This window comes from Vespula vulgaris, chromosome 11 (assembly GCF_905475345.1).
Source record: "Vespula vulgaris chromosome 11, iyVesVulg1.1, whole genome shotgun sequence".
NCBI classification, from domain to species: Eukaryota; Metazoa; Arthropoda; class Insecta; order Hymenoptera; family Vespidae; genus Vespula; species Vespula vulgaris.
Window position 1 is genome coordinate 1,010,466 of NC_066596.1, and position 15,320 is coordinate 1,025,785.

At 31.3% G+C, this 15,320-nt stretch overlaps 2 protein-coding genes across 2 annotated transcripts in view; one reads left to right on the forward strand and one right to left on the reverse strand.

The window, feature by feature from the left end:
• LOC127067632 (semaphorin-1A) overlaps window positions 1–9,766 on the forward strand; it is a 277,942-nt gene extending 268,176 nt beyond the window's left edge. The window contains exon 10 of the transcript XR_007782690.1: window positions 9,627–9,766. The gene's annotated coding sequence lies outside the window, so the exon portion shown is untranslated. The remainder of the gene's footprint in view (window positions 1–9,626) is intronic.
• LOC127067629 (tyrosine-protein kinase-like otk) overlaps window positions 3,720–15,320 on the reverse strand; it is a 72,503-nt gene continuing 60,902 nt past the window's right edge. Inside the window, exons 3-9 of the mRNA XM_051002807.1 lie at window positions 14,221–14,344; window positions 12,423–12,856; window positions 11,274–11,570; window positions 10,368–10,934; window positions 9,915–10,190; window positions 9,641–9,826; window positions 3,720–9,457 (exon numbers count right to left, since the gene is read on the reverse strand). Of these exons, the coding sequence (XP_050858764.1) occupies window positions 8,406–9,457; window positions 9,641–9,826; window positions 9,915–10,190; window positions 10,368–10,934; window positions 11,274–11,570; window positions 12,423–12,856; window positions 14,221–14,344 (2,936 nt within the window). The 3' untranslated portion in view covers window positions 3,720–8,405. The remainder of the gene's footprint in view (window positions 9,458–9,640; window positions 9,827–9,914; window positions 10,191–10,367; window positions 10,935–11,273; window positions 11,571–12,422; window positions 12,857–14,220; window positions 14,345–15,320) is intronic.

Here is a 15,320-nt window from a genome sequence, read left to right on the forward strand (position 1 = left end):
GAAACGAAAAGAGAAAAAGAAAAATATGATAGGAATATACGATGATAACGACAAAGGTAGGACGATGTTACGTGTGTATACGTGTGTATTTACGTGCATGTACTTGTGTGTACGTACGTATGTGTGTGTAAGTGTGCGTTTACATCCGTATGTGTGTGTGTGTATATATATATATATATACACGCGCTAGAACATGTATGTGCGTGTGCGTGTGTATATGAAAAGTATGAAACGAAAAAAATGTAATAGAGAGAGAAAGAAGATATGCACGTGCGCGCGCGCTCTCTAACGCGATTGGGCGTTTCGTATTTGATGCGTTGGATTATTAATATTATTATAAGAGAAGAACGATAGATCGTGCGACTCACCGTAATTTGTATGATAAATTGCGGATGAGAAGAAGAATGAAAGAAAGAGAACGAGAAAACAAAATTAAGATAAAAGAAAAGAACGAATGGCGTACGCGATATGTTTCTTCGTTCGCGAAAAAACACGATCCTAGTATATATTATTATCACGTTCAAAAGAGTATATTTATACGTACGTATAAATAAACGAGAACACACACGTATATACACATATGCATGACACGTAGGATACATATACATTGGGACAAAGAATAGAGACAAGAGAAAAGAGAGAAAGAGAGAGAGAGAGAGAGAGAGAGAAGGGAAAGCGAGCGTGTGAAATAATATTTGTTAAGATTACGAAGTTATTATTATTGCCGATAATTATGTTTCTATAACGACAGGCCAATGGCATTATACGATAATATTTATGAAAAAGAGAGAGAGAGAGAGAAAGAGAGAGAAAGGTTACAAAAAAAAAAACAAAATATATATAAAAATACAAGCATGTGCAAATACGTGCACGCTCGCAAATTACATAGATAGATATATGTACACGTACGCATTCACACGTATACACGAAAACGACGAGGCTGTCGAAAGAAAGATAAATGCGAGAAGAGAAAGAGTGAGAGAGAGAGAGCGAGAGAGAGAGAGAGAGAGAGAGAGAGAGGGGAGAATTAAAATAATTAAGGAAATAAAAAGAAAAAACGTAAAAAAAGAAAAAAAAACTGGAGAACGAGATAAGTAGTTGATACAAGTAGGCTGATGGTAGAGACACGGCACGTTTAATATTAACGAACGATTTAAATGAAAAAGAAAAAAAAAAATTACCTTTAACAAGTAATTAAAGAAGTAAAGTAAAAATATCATAACGCGAAAAAAAAGGTACAGTAGTAGTGGTTTACTATTGGCTGACACGTAGTGTGAATGCAGATATAGGAAAAGCATGCTGGCGAGGAGAGCTTCTTAAATGGATTTTAACGAGTGCAAATTTCGAATGAAATATGTATGTGTGTATGTATGTATGTACTTACGTTCGTCTCTCGCTTCGCGATCGTTCGTACATTTTTTCTATTGTACGTGACTACGACGGACTCGTTAAATTCGTCGACCTATTAAAAATTTGTTCGAAAAGAAGAAAGGAAAAAAAAAAAGAAAAAAAGAAAAAAATGTTGGATCGATGCGCGTCGTTAAAAAATATAACGCCATTTGAAAAATTTCGTCGACGAATTTGTCGTTAGCCTGTCGAATGGGACGCCATTTTTTTTTCCTTTCTTTCTTTTTATTATTATTATTATCATTATTATCATTATTATTTTTATTACTTGACAACTCGCCAATATTCAGATTGCATCGTTTTTGTTTTCTATTTGCAAATTCGAATTATAAAAATGACGAGGGACAGTCGTTTTGTATAATGAGGTTATATAAATCGTTTGTACTTAAAATTTATACGGGAAAAAAATGGCGTTGGTGAGATATGTACAGACGCGATGATTGGAAGGGAGGAAAGATGGAGAGAAAGAGAGAAAGAGAGAAAAAGAAAGAGAGAGAAAGAGAGAGAGAGAGAGAGAGAGAGAGAGAGAGAGAGAGAGAATGAAAAGGGAAAGTGTGTACGTGTGAATGAGAAAGAGAAACATTGATAGAATGGGAGGAATGAATGTATAAAAGGCGAAGGAGTGACAAAGAAAGAAATGCAAAAGAGTGATATGAGAGAGAAAAAGAGAAAAGAGAGAGAGAGAAGAGAGAGAAAGAGAAAGAAAGATAGACGAATGAGTGAAATGAAGCGATCGTTGATTCGGAAAGTCACTTAGCCAGCAGACTGCTGTTCATAGTGCCCTGTTATAGTGGGTTCCCTAGGCAGAGTGGCAGAGGCTCGTTAATAGACGTGACAAGGTTAAAAAAGAAAAAAGAAATAGAAAAAGATTAATGGACGCATGTCATCAGGATTCAATCGTTGTCGAAAGAAAAAAAAAGAACGAAAAAGAGAGAAAAAAGAAAGAGAGAAAGAGAGAAGAAAAATGAATGTTTGCACCTAAAAGTCGCCATTTTGAAAAGAAAATGGAGAAAGGTGTGTTACTGTATAGACATTTCTTCAATGCTTCAAAGCGGACGTATTCGCTACGCCATTTTAAATTACGTTTAGCGTAGTGATTAAATATGAATTCGAATACCTGATTGACTGAAGAACTGAAAAAGGTGATCGTAAGTGTTATCGAGAAAATGTTGGGGTCGATTGCCGATGTTACTCCGCCCTCTGCCCACGGGACCCTAATCTATTTTTCAGAATACGCTATAATTATTACTATATGATAACATTTAAAAAACTAAAACCATAAAAAAATACCTTGTAATATTGTTTATTATTATTATTATTAATACGATTTTGACGATTATTATTTATAATGTTAATAATCTATATTTAACGATAATTATTATCGCATTAATAACATTACCAATTATATTTAGTACTATTAGAGAGTGAGGCTGCATACCATATTAATGAATTAAGTATACTAAGTAATATGAATTAAGTATAATTCTCATTAGAATTTATATATATATATATAAATATATAAATATTATCTACGGACATACTCTTTGCGTCGATGCGTTGATGATAACTTTTTTTATATATATATATATATATATCTAGCCGTTGATTTTAGAGATATCGGATCATTGTACGACTGCCTCTGACTCGATTCCTTTCTGGGCGCTATTTAGTCGGCGTTTTCTTTTCCCCTTTTTTTAATTATCGTATATATATCTATATGTATATATATATATATATATATATATATATATATATATATATATATATATGTATGTATGTATGTATGTAGGTATACATTCTTTCTCCATTTCTTATTTTTTTTCTTGTTACTCTTACCTATTTTACTTTTACCCGATTTTTACATTCGAACGACTACGTTATTTTATATATCGTAATAGGTATAGACTGTACCATGAAATATTAAGTAAAAATAAATTTGATTAGGTAATATACCAATCTCTTCTTTTTATCACCCTCGCTTCTTATATTATTATATAGTCGACTCGATCCTAGATATACGACATATTTTTTATTTAATACCATTTAATGTATATATAAAAAATATATGAAAAAAATACTGTTATAGTATATATATATTATGTATATATATACTATACAGTATTTTTTCTACTATTCTCTAATTATTCTTTTTTCTTAATAATCTTAAGAAGAAAATACGAGATAAGAGAAAGATAAAAAACAGAAAGGAAAATAAATAAATAAAAATGTAAAATAAATAAATAAATAAGTAAATAAATAAACGAATAAAACGAAACAACGAAGATGGGGATGGGACATACAAGAATATACAATTTCGTTTCTCCTTCTTTTTATTTTATTTAATCGTAGCACATATTATTCCAAAAATTCATGAGAGTACGATGTATGTAGATAAAAAAGTACAAATATTTACAAAATACTGTAAAAAAGAAATCGATTCCGAGCGCCCTAAGGATATGAAAGGTTCGTGTATATAAATCGCGGATTCGCTGCTGATCTTCTCCTTTTTTTTTCTTTCTTTTTTGCATTTTTCTTATTTTTTCTTTTTCTTTTCTCTTTTTTCAGTTTTTTTGTCTTTTTACTCGCCACGTCTCGAAACGTACATGACTAGATACATTAAGGTGTTGGATATAGACGGTCGTTTTTTTTTTATATATCTCGCTAAGACAACGCGACGATATTTCTCAATAAAACAGCTTCTAAAAAATGATATGAACGTATGGCTTTTTTTTTTCTTTTCCTTCTTCTTCTTCTTTTTCTTCCTCGACACGACCTTGAAATATACGGGGACGAGGTTTGGAGGTTTTAAGGTTTAAGGGAGGAGTCTGTACGAGATCGTTGCAAGGTATGTTCCTAACACGCACTTATAATACATATAAGAATACTTCTTAGCGTTTAATTATCGTTTTTTTTTTTTTTTTTAAACATCTAGGAAGCATCTCAGAAATTGTCGACTGGAACGATCTCCAAAAATTTTTCGGTTTTGTTTCTTTTTTTTTTCTCTCTCTTTTTTTATTTGTTTCATCTTTTTCTCGCGAAGTGGAAAACACATAAGTTTCGGATTCGATTTTTTTTTTGTCATTATCGTTCTCATTGTTATTTGAATGATTTGAATTATTTTGAAAGTATGATCGGATTATTTGTATAAAAATGTTTTTGACGATCTCTTCTCGCGATTCGTATTAATTAATTAATTAATAAAGGAAGCGAGTTTAAGGAAGGATTTTGTTCATTTTTCTTATTTCTTTTCTTTCTTTTTTTTTTTACTTTCCTTCCTCTTATTCATTTTCGTATTGTTTCCTACAAATTTCGCGAATGCTAACACTTATCGTTACATGATTATGACACTTTAATATCGCATTTAGATAACATTGGCAGTGTTTAATCTTGATAATTCGTATGCCTATATGCGGTAGAATAGTATGTATGTATGTATGTATGTTTGTACGTATAATACATTATGCGTTTACGCGTATACAGAGTCGTACGATGATGAAAATGACATAAGCACTAAAAGGATATTCCTTATAAAATTTATCCAAATCCAGTAGCATAATATTACTTTGTCGATTGTTACGATTGTTACAATTATATTATATGAAAAATTCGAGTAAATCAATCAGAGCCGGTTAACATCGCGAACGGTTAGCTATTCGAATATATTATGCGAATCGCACGCTTTTCTTTCTTTCTTTTTTTTTCGTTTCATTACTCTTGTAATCCAATAATTTTGTATAAAAAGATAACATATAAAATGATCGATCGATCGAGGAAATATAAATATTTATCGTGCGTCATTGTGCCTTCGTGGTTATCGTAGAAGCTTAAAAATCGTTTAAACAGATTCTATCTTTATCTCTCTCTCTCTCTCTCTCTCTCTCTCTCTCTCTCTCTCTCTCTCTCTCTCTCTTTCACACTCTGTATAAATATATGTAGCAAGTTGTTCGATATTTTTTTTGTTCTTCTTTTTTCTTCTTTTTGGTTGTCGTTTCGTTTTCTTTTCTTGTTCTTTTTTTTTCCTTTTTCTTTCTACTCGATCGTAACTCGCATAAGTACTCAGATAGTAAGAGTAATTGGAATACTTAGGCATAGATGATACGTACGCACTGCACTGTGATTACTATCATCGATTACCATTAAATTATTTAACGGTTTATGACTTTCAACGAGAAACGTTTCCCCTTGTTGTTCTATCCTATCTCACTTTAACTTTCGAAACATAAAATAGTAATTTAAATTTACATAATATCGACGATAGATTAAATTAGGTATATTATATTTATAAAATTCTGTTCCTTCGATCGTTGTACTTTAAAAGAAAATTTTAATCGGTATGATCGTGTCTCTCTCTCTCTCTCTCTCTTTCTATCTTTCTCTTTGTCTCGCGCTCAAGCAAAGAAAAAAAAAAAGAAAAAAAAAATTTAATCAATTATTTCGTTGTACGTTTCGTACGATCCGGGATCACTCGTTTCGAAATATTTTCTTTCTGTTTTTCTGTAGTTTACTTATTTTTCTTTTTCTTCCTTTTCTTATTCCATTATCCTTTCTACTTTAACGGCTATAAAAATCGCATGGTATGAGGTCGCGCTCTAAAATCATTTTAAAGTCTATCTACAAATATTACAAAGTAAAAGTTAAAGTTAAAATTAAAGTACAAACAAGAAAGAGAGAAGAAAAAAAAATATATATATATATATTTATATATACGTAAAAATTACGAGAAAAAAAAATGTAGAAGTCGTCATTAAGATTCTTAAAAACTAACACTCGCGTACAGTGCAAAAATAGTGAAATTTTATTACAGTACGATAAGAAAAAAAAAAAGGGGGAATAAAAAAAAGAAACGTTTGCGAAAATAACGTCAAACGTTAAGAAAGTCCATCTTACACAGCCGGTATATACAAGTCCGTCTCTCATTTTTTGTTATTGTTTGTTTCTTCTCCTTGATTTTTTTTCTTTTTTTTTTTTTCCTAACAACAACGACGTACGATTGACAAGAAGTGTTGAGTAAATAAAAAAGAAAAAAAGGAAAGAAAAAAAGAGAAACAGAAAAGGAAAAAAAAAATAAAAAGAAAAGGAATTTAATGCGAAGACAAGATCGCGTTCGTCGTTATAATAATCGTAATAACGATACTTTTCTTAATTATCGTCACATTCTTTCTCTTCAAACATGATTTCGATCGATCGAAAACGTTCGTGTCGTTACTTTTCTTCGATTTTCCTATCGAGTTACTTATCCTTAAGAGTATTCGATGTAGTGACCATACCTATTATTACTATTATTATAATTATAATTATTATTATTATTATTATTATTATTATTATTATTATTATTATTATTATTATTATTATTATTATTACATATTGATATTGAATACTAAGTATTGCATTTAAGTATATAATATCGTTTATATGTATTGAATTCGTATGCATGATTATCGTTATTATTATTATTATTATATTATTTTTTATTATTATTAATAATATTAATATTAATATTACTTAACCTGGACACGGTAGCATTCATTGGAGCGGATATCCTAACTGGAAATAAATATTATTACCCTTATCTAATGGACGCGACAAAAACACCGTAATACGAATAATGATTGCGAATTAATGAGCGACGTTCTGCAATAAACGCAAAACATGACGCCTCGTTTACGTGATTCCGATGATTGAAAATCATCATGTGTGAAATAATTTGACGTTGATAACAATCGACAATCCAATGGATTTTTTTTCTTTTCTTTTCTTTTCTTTTCTTTTCTTTTCTTTTCTTTCTTTCTTTCTTTCTTTCTTTCTTTCTTTCTCTTTCACACGTTACACTCGAGATATCTAAAATATGTTACTACAATGTATACAGAATGTCCTAGAAGAAAGTTGAATAATTCGTTAGATTCTAAAGATAATTCTTAATAAAAAAAAAAAAAAAAAAAAAAACAAAAAAGAAAAGAAAAAAGGTGTTATTATCAATAGTAGGCCATATTATCATTGATAATTATCGAGATATTTCGCTTGTTAATATTTATCAAACGAACAATAAAATCTACTCTGATATAACAATTTTTATTACGAAATAGGATTAGAACTTGACCAAGTATTTTTCTTTTTCTTTCTTTTTTTTCTTTTCTTTTCTTTTGTAGAGACACCCTGTATATCAAGAAAGATGCTCGAAAGTGATGGTTTCCTTTCTTTTTCGTATCATAGTGGACGTATCGCTTAATATGACAAGAAATTTTGTCGACAACGATTAAATTAGCGAATAATAAGCGTTTTTTCCATTTTACACAAAGGCCTGATGATTCTATACATATACATACATATATATATATATATATATATATATATATATATATATCAAAATGCGTAGATATATGATCGATGATACCAAGCGATGCGCAGCGAGGCCTATTAATTAATTATTTACGACCAGTCATGATATTTTGTTTCGTTTTATGCGACAGAAGCCAATAATATCGATCATTTTAATTATCGACACGATTATGGCAAGATCAACGATGTGAAAGCAGTAATTGAAAGATTTATATTCAAAATTTCGAGCTTAAGTACTCTCTAAACATTCTTCTATTCTTTCAAATGTAAAACAAAGTTCAACTAATGTTTTTTCTTCTTTTTCTTTCTTTCTTTTTTTTTTTTTTATCAAAACAACGATATAAACGTTCAGTTATATACACACTCGAGACAAGAAAGAGAACACACATTGAAGATCTTGCAATCTTGGACGATTTAGTTTGGTTTTGTTTTTAAAATTATTTTCGGTTTTCACATCGAAGCAAGCTTAACGTTTCTCAATAAACGTCGTTTGCGATTAAACAGCCTTACACAATTATTATCCCTATCGCAGTATTTAGCAAATTTGGAGACTCGTTTTTTCTTCTTTTTCTTTTTCCTTTCCTTTTCCTTTCCTTTCTTTTCCTTTTCTCTCTCTCTCTCTCTCTCTCTCTCTCTCTCTCTTTACGACGACAACGAATAAATTAGAGACAACTATCGACGACGATTTCACCTATTTTCGAGACAACCTCGTCGAAGGTTGGCCTCTCTCTGGGATCGTTCGCCCAACATTGTACCTGAAGTTCCTGCAAAGTTGGCGGAGCCGCTTTGTGTGGTTTCCACGTTAACGTCAATGACTTCAATTGAGCCAGAACGGATTCATCGTTCATCTTGTTGAATGGTAATTCACCTTGATGAAACATTTCCCATACGAGACAGGAGAAAGAATATACGTCACTCTTGGTAGAATATTCGTCCTCATAGACAGCTTCATAAGGTAGCCATCTCAGAGGGATCACTTGGTTCCGATGTTTCGTGTATTCTTGATGATACGGTTCCTTACTCATGCAAGGAAGAGATATCTTGATGGTTAGATTACTTGCGATCAGACAATTACGTGCGGCTATGTCCTTATGAACCAATCGACTGTCAGCTAAGTGTTTCAAACCTCTTGCCGCTTGATTTGACAAGGACAATATCTGTGCTACCGATAGTTGAGGAGCACGTGGTGGTTTTGATTCATGCGACGGACTAGTATTGTTGTCCTTTCTCGAAGCGATCAAGAATTGTTTGAGATCTCCCCAATCGGTATATTCCAAGATCATATAATCGGGTTCCTCCTCGCGACATAATCCAATCAACTTGACAACATTCTCATGATTTAGTTTATGCAAGAGATCCAAATGTCGTTTGAACTCCTGCAATGCAATCTCGTCCTTCGTATTGGTCAAACTTTTAACCATAACCAAACTTTCCTTATCCCCGTCCAATTGATATTTCGTCGCATAAATCTCACCGAACTCACCCCGGCCCAATGGTTTAAGTTCCTTCAAATTCGTACGCGATACCGCTATCTTGTCGTAATTCGACTTGGATCTCTTCGATTGATTGCTACTTTGACTTTGTGCGGTATCAGCTCCGTCGCTCTTATTCTGGGAATCACGATGTTCCTTCTTTTTACTCGTTGAATTAGTTTTGTGAGTGGTCTCCTTCAATTCCGTTTGTTCTTCCTGCACCTCGCCGTTCTCTAATTTTTCTATGGATCACAAAATGATTGGAAATCAAAATAACGATCGATATATTCTTTACCTCACACGGAAATACGTATCTCGAATTTTTAATTTTGCATTTCTAAATTTGAACTTTTTTTTAAAACCTCTCTTTTTGCGTTTAGTTTCTTATTATTATTATTTTTTTCTTTTTAGGTGGAAATACCAACCCTCAGCTTGTTCTTGAAGATACTGTTGCTTCCTCCTACGACGTCGATAACGGCAGTACAACATAAGACCAACGACCAGAACCATGTAAGCAGCGGCAGCACTAAGAGTAATAGTAACCGTCTTTGTCATCATCGAACCATCGTCTCCAGCTTCCAAATCCAAATCCGATCTATAGCTGTCACCAGCTAAGAAAACGAAACAGGAAAGAATATGAATTAATCGATGCGGAAGAAGAAGGAAAAAAAAGAAAAAGAAAACGAAAGAAAATCGTACCTTTCACATTTAACTGAACTTCCTCTCTTTTTAAACCTCCACTATTACCAGCTGTGCAACCATACTTTCCTTCATCACCAAGATATACCTCCTTGATGTAAAGACTTCCATTAGGAAGTACCTCGAAACGGGGATTTTCCAAATTATTCATACGGGAGTCTTTGTCCCATTGAATGGTAGGTTTAGGATCGCCTTCGGCAGCACAATGCAACATCACTGGGTAACCTTCTATAGCTTCGGTAGGATTTTGTGGTTGTATCGTAAACTTTGGTGCGACTGTAACGACCATCGGACGTTAGAAAATGGTTTTAAACGATTTAATAAATTAATTATAATAACGATCGATCGAACAGATTGATACAACAAATGTTCGATTGGAAATTGATTGCAAGAAAAAAAAAAAAGAAAGAAACTGTAACACCAATAATATTTATCAAATGATTCTTTACTCACTCACTACGTCGATGTTAATCGTATGATTTATCGATCCTTGCATATTACTAGCTATGCAAGTGTAACGACCTTTGTCCTCTTCCAAGACACCATTGAAATGAAGCGTTCCATTGATATCTTGAACGTGTTTAGGGAAATCTTCACCGTCACCTTCTTTGATCCATTTTACCATTGGATTCGTAGCACCCTGAGCCTTGCAAGAAACTTTAGCGGTTGATCCAAGTTCTAAACGTTTGTTGACAGGGGGTGGTGAAAATTTGAGTTTCTCTTCGATCGTTAACGTAGCCGGATCGGAGAATATCGGTAGGAAGCCCTTCGTTTCTATCTCGCAAGCGTATATACCTTTGTCCGATAAGTCAACGCTTTTGAAGTGTAAAGTTACGTTACCGTGATGATCGGTAATCCGATGTCTGGTTGGTCCGCCGGTTTCTTTCAAAGGTTCGCCATCTTTGAACCATCGAATATGTGTAACAGGTGACTCCATACCGGAATAAGAACAAGTCATTGTTACTGGCTCACTTTCCATCACGCTTAATGATTCTGGCGAACTGATCACTGTCGGCGGTGCTAATTAAGAATTGAATATTATTATTTTCTATTAATTTTATATATATATATACTTTATTTTATTCTAATGATTTTATTATATATATTATTATTATATTATATTGACTTTATTATAATTATTAATTTATTAAATTATATATACATCTTTCTATATATAATTTGATCATATACACTGTTTTATATATCCAATACCTTTTTATATACAATTTTATTATATATACTTTTATATATATATTTATATATTATGATCATATTCGTATATAAATAATCGAGTTATTTATTCGTTAAATTGACAGATGAATAGGTAACAATGATTGGCATAAATATTTTGATACTTACTTGATATGATCACTTGAACGGACATGTCAGTTTCACCGGCAAGATTTTCCGCAACGCAAGTATAATTTCCATCGTCCTCGTTTATCTGAGCTTTCCCAATAATGAGCGTATTGTCCTGAACACGAATGGGACCTGCGTCGCTTATAATATGACCCTTGGGATCTCTCCAATAAACCTTAGGAGTCGGTACACCGCAGGGTTCCAAACAGCTAACTTGTAGTTCCTGATCTTCGCCGACTATAGCCACTTGATTCGGTAAAGTGGGTTCGAAAGATGCCGCGGAGAGATTCATTAGAGCTTAAAGAGAGATGAATGGATAAATTGATAGACGGAAAATATTGATGGCCGTGATTAGAAAACTTTTCGTGACCCATATTAAATGGGTCTTAGTTATAACACATCTTGATCTATTCATAGTATTACAAAATTGTTATTTATCTTTGTATAAAAAATAAAATAGACCTTTATATGCGATCTTTGTATAGATATTTATACCGACGATTATAAAAGTCGTCCGTCGAATTGAAAAATTCAAAAGAAATTAGTTTATTGCTTAATTTCTGCGTGAAGATTATTTAATTATACGAATTAAGGGATAAATTGATTTTAAACGAACTTTTTTAATTTAGATTATTTTATCATTGAATTATATATTCCGTGAATTTGTAATATTATCAAATTTTTATCTATTCTTAGATACAAATAAAATCTGTCTCTATAATGATATATATGTATGTGTGTGTATATATTTTTAATGATATATATATAGTTTTTTAATGATATAGTATATATAATACATATCATATTAGACACACACACACATATATATATATATGTATCTAATTAATTTGTAACGTATATATACATATACATAATATATATATGTGTGTGTGTGTGTGTGTGTTTCTGTTAATTTGTAATACTACAAAATAATGAAATCTATTTCACTCCCAAAAAAAAAGAAAAAGAAAAATAAACACACACACACACACATACATATTTCCTATGCACATAATAACTCATCTATAGAAAATTACGACCGATTCAACGAGACGTAATACTATCAGAAAATTTCTCATTAGAGATTTTACTAAAGTTGGAGACATTAATTATCCAAGATGAATAATAAAAAAGCAATTAGTATCTTACAGGCGATTCTCAATTCGACCGTGTATGTCTGTGTGGTGTCAACCCTTTGTCCATGGCAGGAATAAAAGCCATGATCTCTATGTTCAGTGGCGCGTATAAGAAGGGTGCCATTATCAAAGACGGTTTTTTCTTCGTCCGATTCCAAAGGTCCTATGTTATTGAAAAACCATTGAACAACATCAGCATCCTCGAAGAAACAATCAAAGACCGCAGGTTCGCCACGTTTAACTATTAAATTCCTTGGTACGAGTTTTATTGTGGCCGTCTCATTTCCGGTTACAACCAAAGGATAACTGTCACTGATCGGTGAGGACCCAGCTTCGTTTTGTGCCACACAGGTGTACATACCGCTGTCTTCTGGCATAACGCGATGTATGTGCAATTTTTTCTTCTTTATCTCAAGCCGATCGCTTTTCGTTATACTCGCTGTGTTCCTGAAATATAAAAATATATATATATATATATATTTATATACAAGGTATCCTATACAACTGAAACAAATTTTATCTTTTAATATATATATATATATATATATATATATATATATATATATATATATATAATATATATATTAATAAATAATATTATATAAGAATTGTATGTATATATCCGTATCCGTGTGTGAGTATGACGAACAGTATAATATTATTATTTTCTTTTATTGAAACTTTAAAGCGTATAAATTGAAAGCTTTTGAACAAATTAAATGTTTGTTATAAAATTAATGCACTTGAAAAATGATTAGAAATATTCATAATCTTATTAGAAATATATATATTAATAATTCTTACGTTATATTCTCTTCATTTTCTAAATTGTATTTTAAAGAAATTAATATTCCGAGTGATATTAATATTACGAATTATTAGAAATGCTTGATTTTTATGAGAAACGATATATAAGTATTCATTATAATATTATAAAAATATATATTATATATATAATATATATTTTTGTTTAATCATGAAAATTAATACTGGAAAGAAAAGTTTTCAATCTTCTAAATGAAATATTTCATATTTCATAAATTATTAAAAGCGTTGAAATAGTTTATCAAAAATCTTACATATTCATCAATCATCGTTTTTATCAATCATTCCTTTTATCTTTATCTTCAAAATTGAAACTCGAGGAACGAATTAATCCTTCAAATGAAATTATCATTAGAATTTATTTTATATTAATCCGAGTTTCACGTAATTTTTACTTTTCCTTTCATTTCCTTTCACTAATGCATAACGAAAAAGCGATAATAAATAAAAAACGTAATGTACGTGTGTTTGAGAGAAAGATAGAAAAAGGGAGAGAAAGAGAGAGTGAGAAATATAGAAATCGGACCTTTACTTTTACTCTTCTCACTAATTGGAGGAAAAAAGAAAAAGAACAAAAAAAAAAATGTTTAGTCACGTGGCTTGACTCGGAAAGATCGGTTGATGGACACGTTGAAACTAAGAGTGTCACTTCGTAATTCATGGTCGGTGCCATAAATGCTGGTGTCAGTTACCAAGCAAATTAGGTTCACGTTTGCATTGTATCCCAGCACCACCATCATTCTCTCTTTCTACCTGCCTGTTATTCTACCTATCTATCTACCTATCTATCTATTTGTCTCTTTCTCTCTCTCTCTCTCTCTCTCTCTCTCTCTCTCTCTCTCTGTCTGTCTGTCTCTCTCTGTCTCTTCTCTCCCATTCTCTTTCTCTCCCTCTCTCATCGCAGCTTTTCGAGAAATTATTGGCTCCAGCGTTTATTACGCGCCGACATGTATGGCGAACGGAATAGCCAAAGTTCTGTAACTAACTTGAACCAGCCGTATTTCATGTCTCCGGATCCATCGACGTGACATCGTAGCTCGACCTCGCCACCAACCTGAATGGGTGATGGCAATTTTGGTTGCTGCAATTGAACGCTGGCTTCGCTTATCCCTGAAAAAGAAAAAGAAAAAAGATTGAGAAAATAAAAAAATGTCATTGATTTGGAATACTTCTTTAATTGATTTATTTTTTGATTTTTTTTTTCTTAATGTTTGTCGTAATGTTTGTCGTAAGTAACATGAATCAAGCGTGGAACCATCAAGTGATGAAACGATTAAATGGTTTTTATAAAAATATAATGTTATTATATAATAAGACGAGGTTTTATAAGTTAATGTATTATTATTATATATGTTATTGTAGATAAATTGTAGATAATATTTATTTGATCAATAATAATGCAATAATAATATTTTCAATAATAATTATACAATATAGTATTTTATTTATATGGTAATACATAATATAATGAAAAAACGAAGAATAATATAATGAAGATTAGTTTTGAAATATATATATATATATAATATACACAGTAATGAGAGAGCAGAACTGAACACACGCTCTTTACGACAGAATAACTTTTTTACGATTCGACTCAACGACAACATCGCCATAATAAAAATCTGTATAAAAAAGAAAACGAAAAGAACCGACGTCCTTGAAAAAATTTATATATATATATGATCAAAAATTCTATCCTTATTGGACGAAAAATAAATTCTTCCTTCGACATGTCTTTCTTTTTTCTATTTTTTTCTATGATACAAAGTATGAAAGAAAAGAAAAAAATTTCAAAAGTAATCGAGACTGTATAAGATCCCCGTATAAAATTAAGTTCAAATACGAAAGAGAAATATATTAAATTCCAAATTCACGTTCGAGTCAATAAGAACTAATATATTTCCTAATATAATTATTACAATGAAACGTATAAGAATTTCGGATTGAAAAAATGTTCGATTTCGCATAACACTTAAAACGACGATATACTTTTAACGAATGAATCGAAATATTGAAAGCCTACTGTTATAATTTAAATAATAATTTAAATAAATATTATCATCATTATTTTTCTTTTATTGAA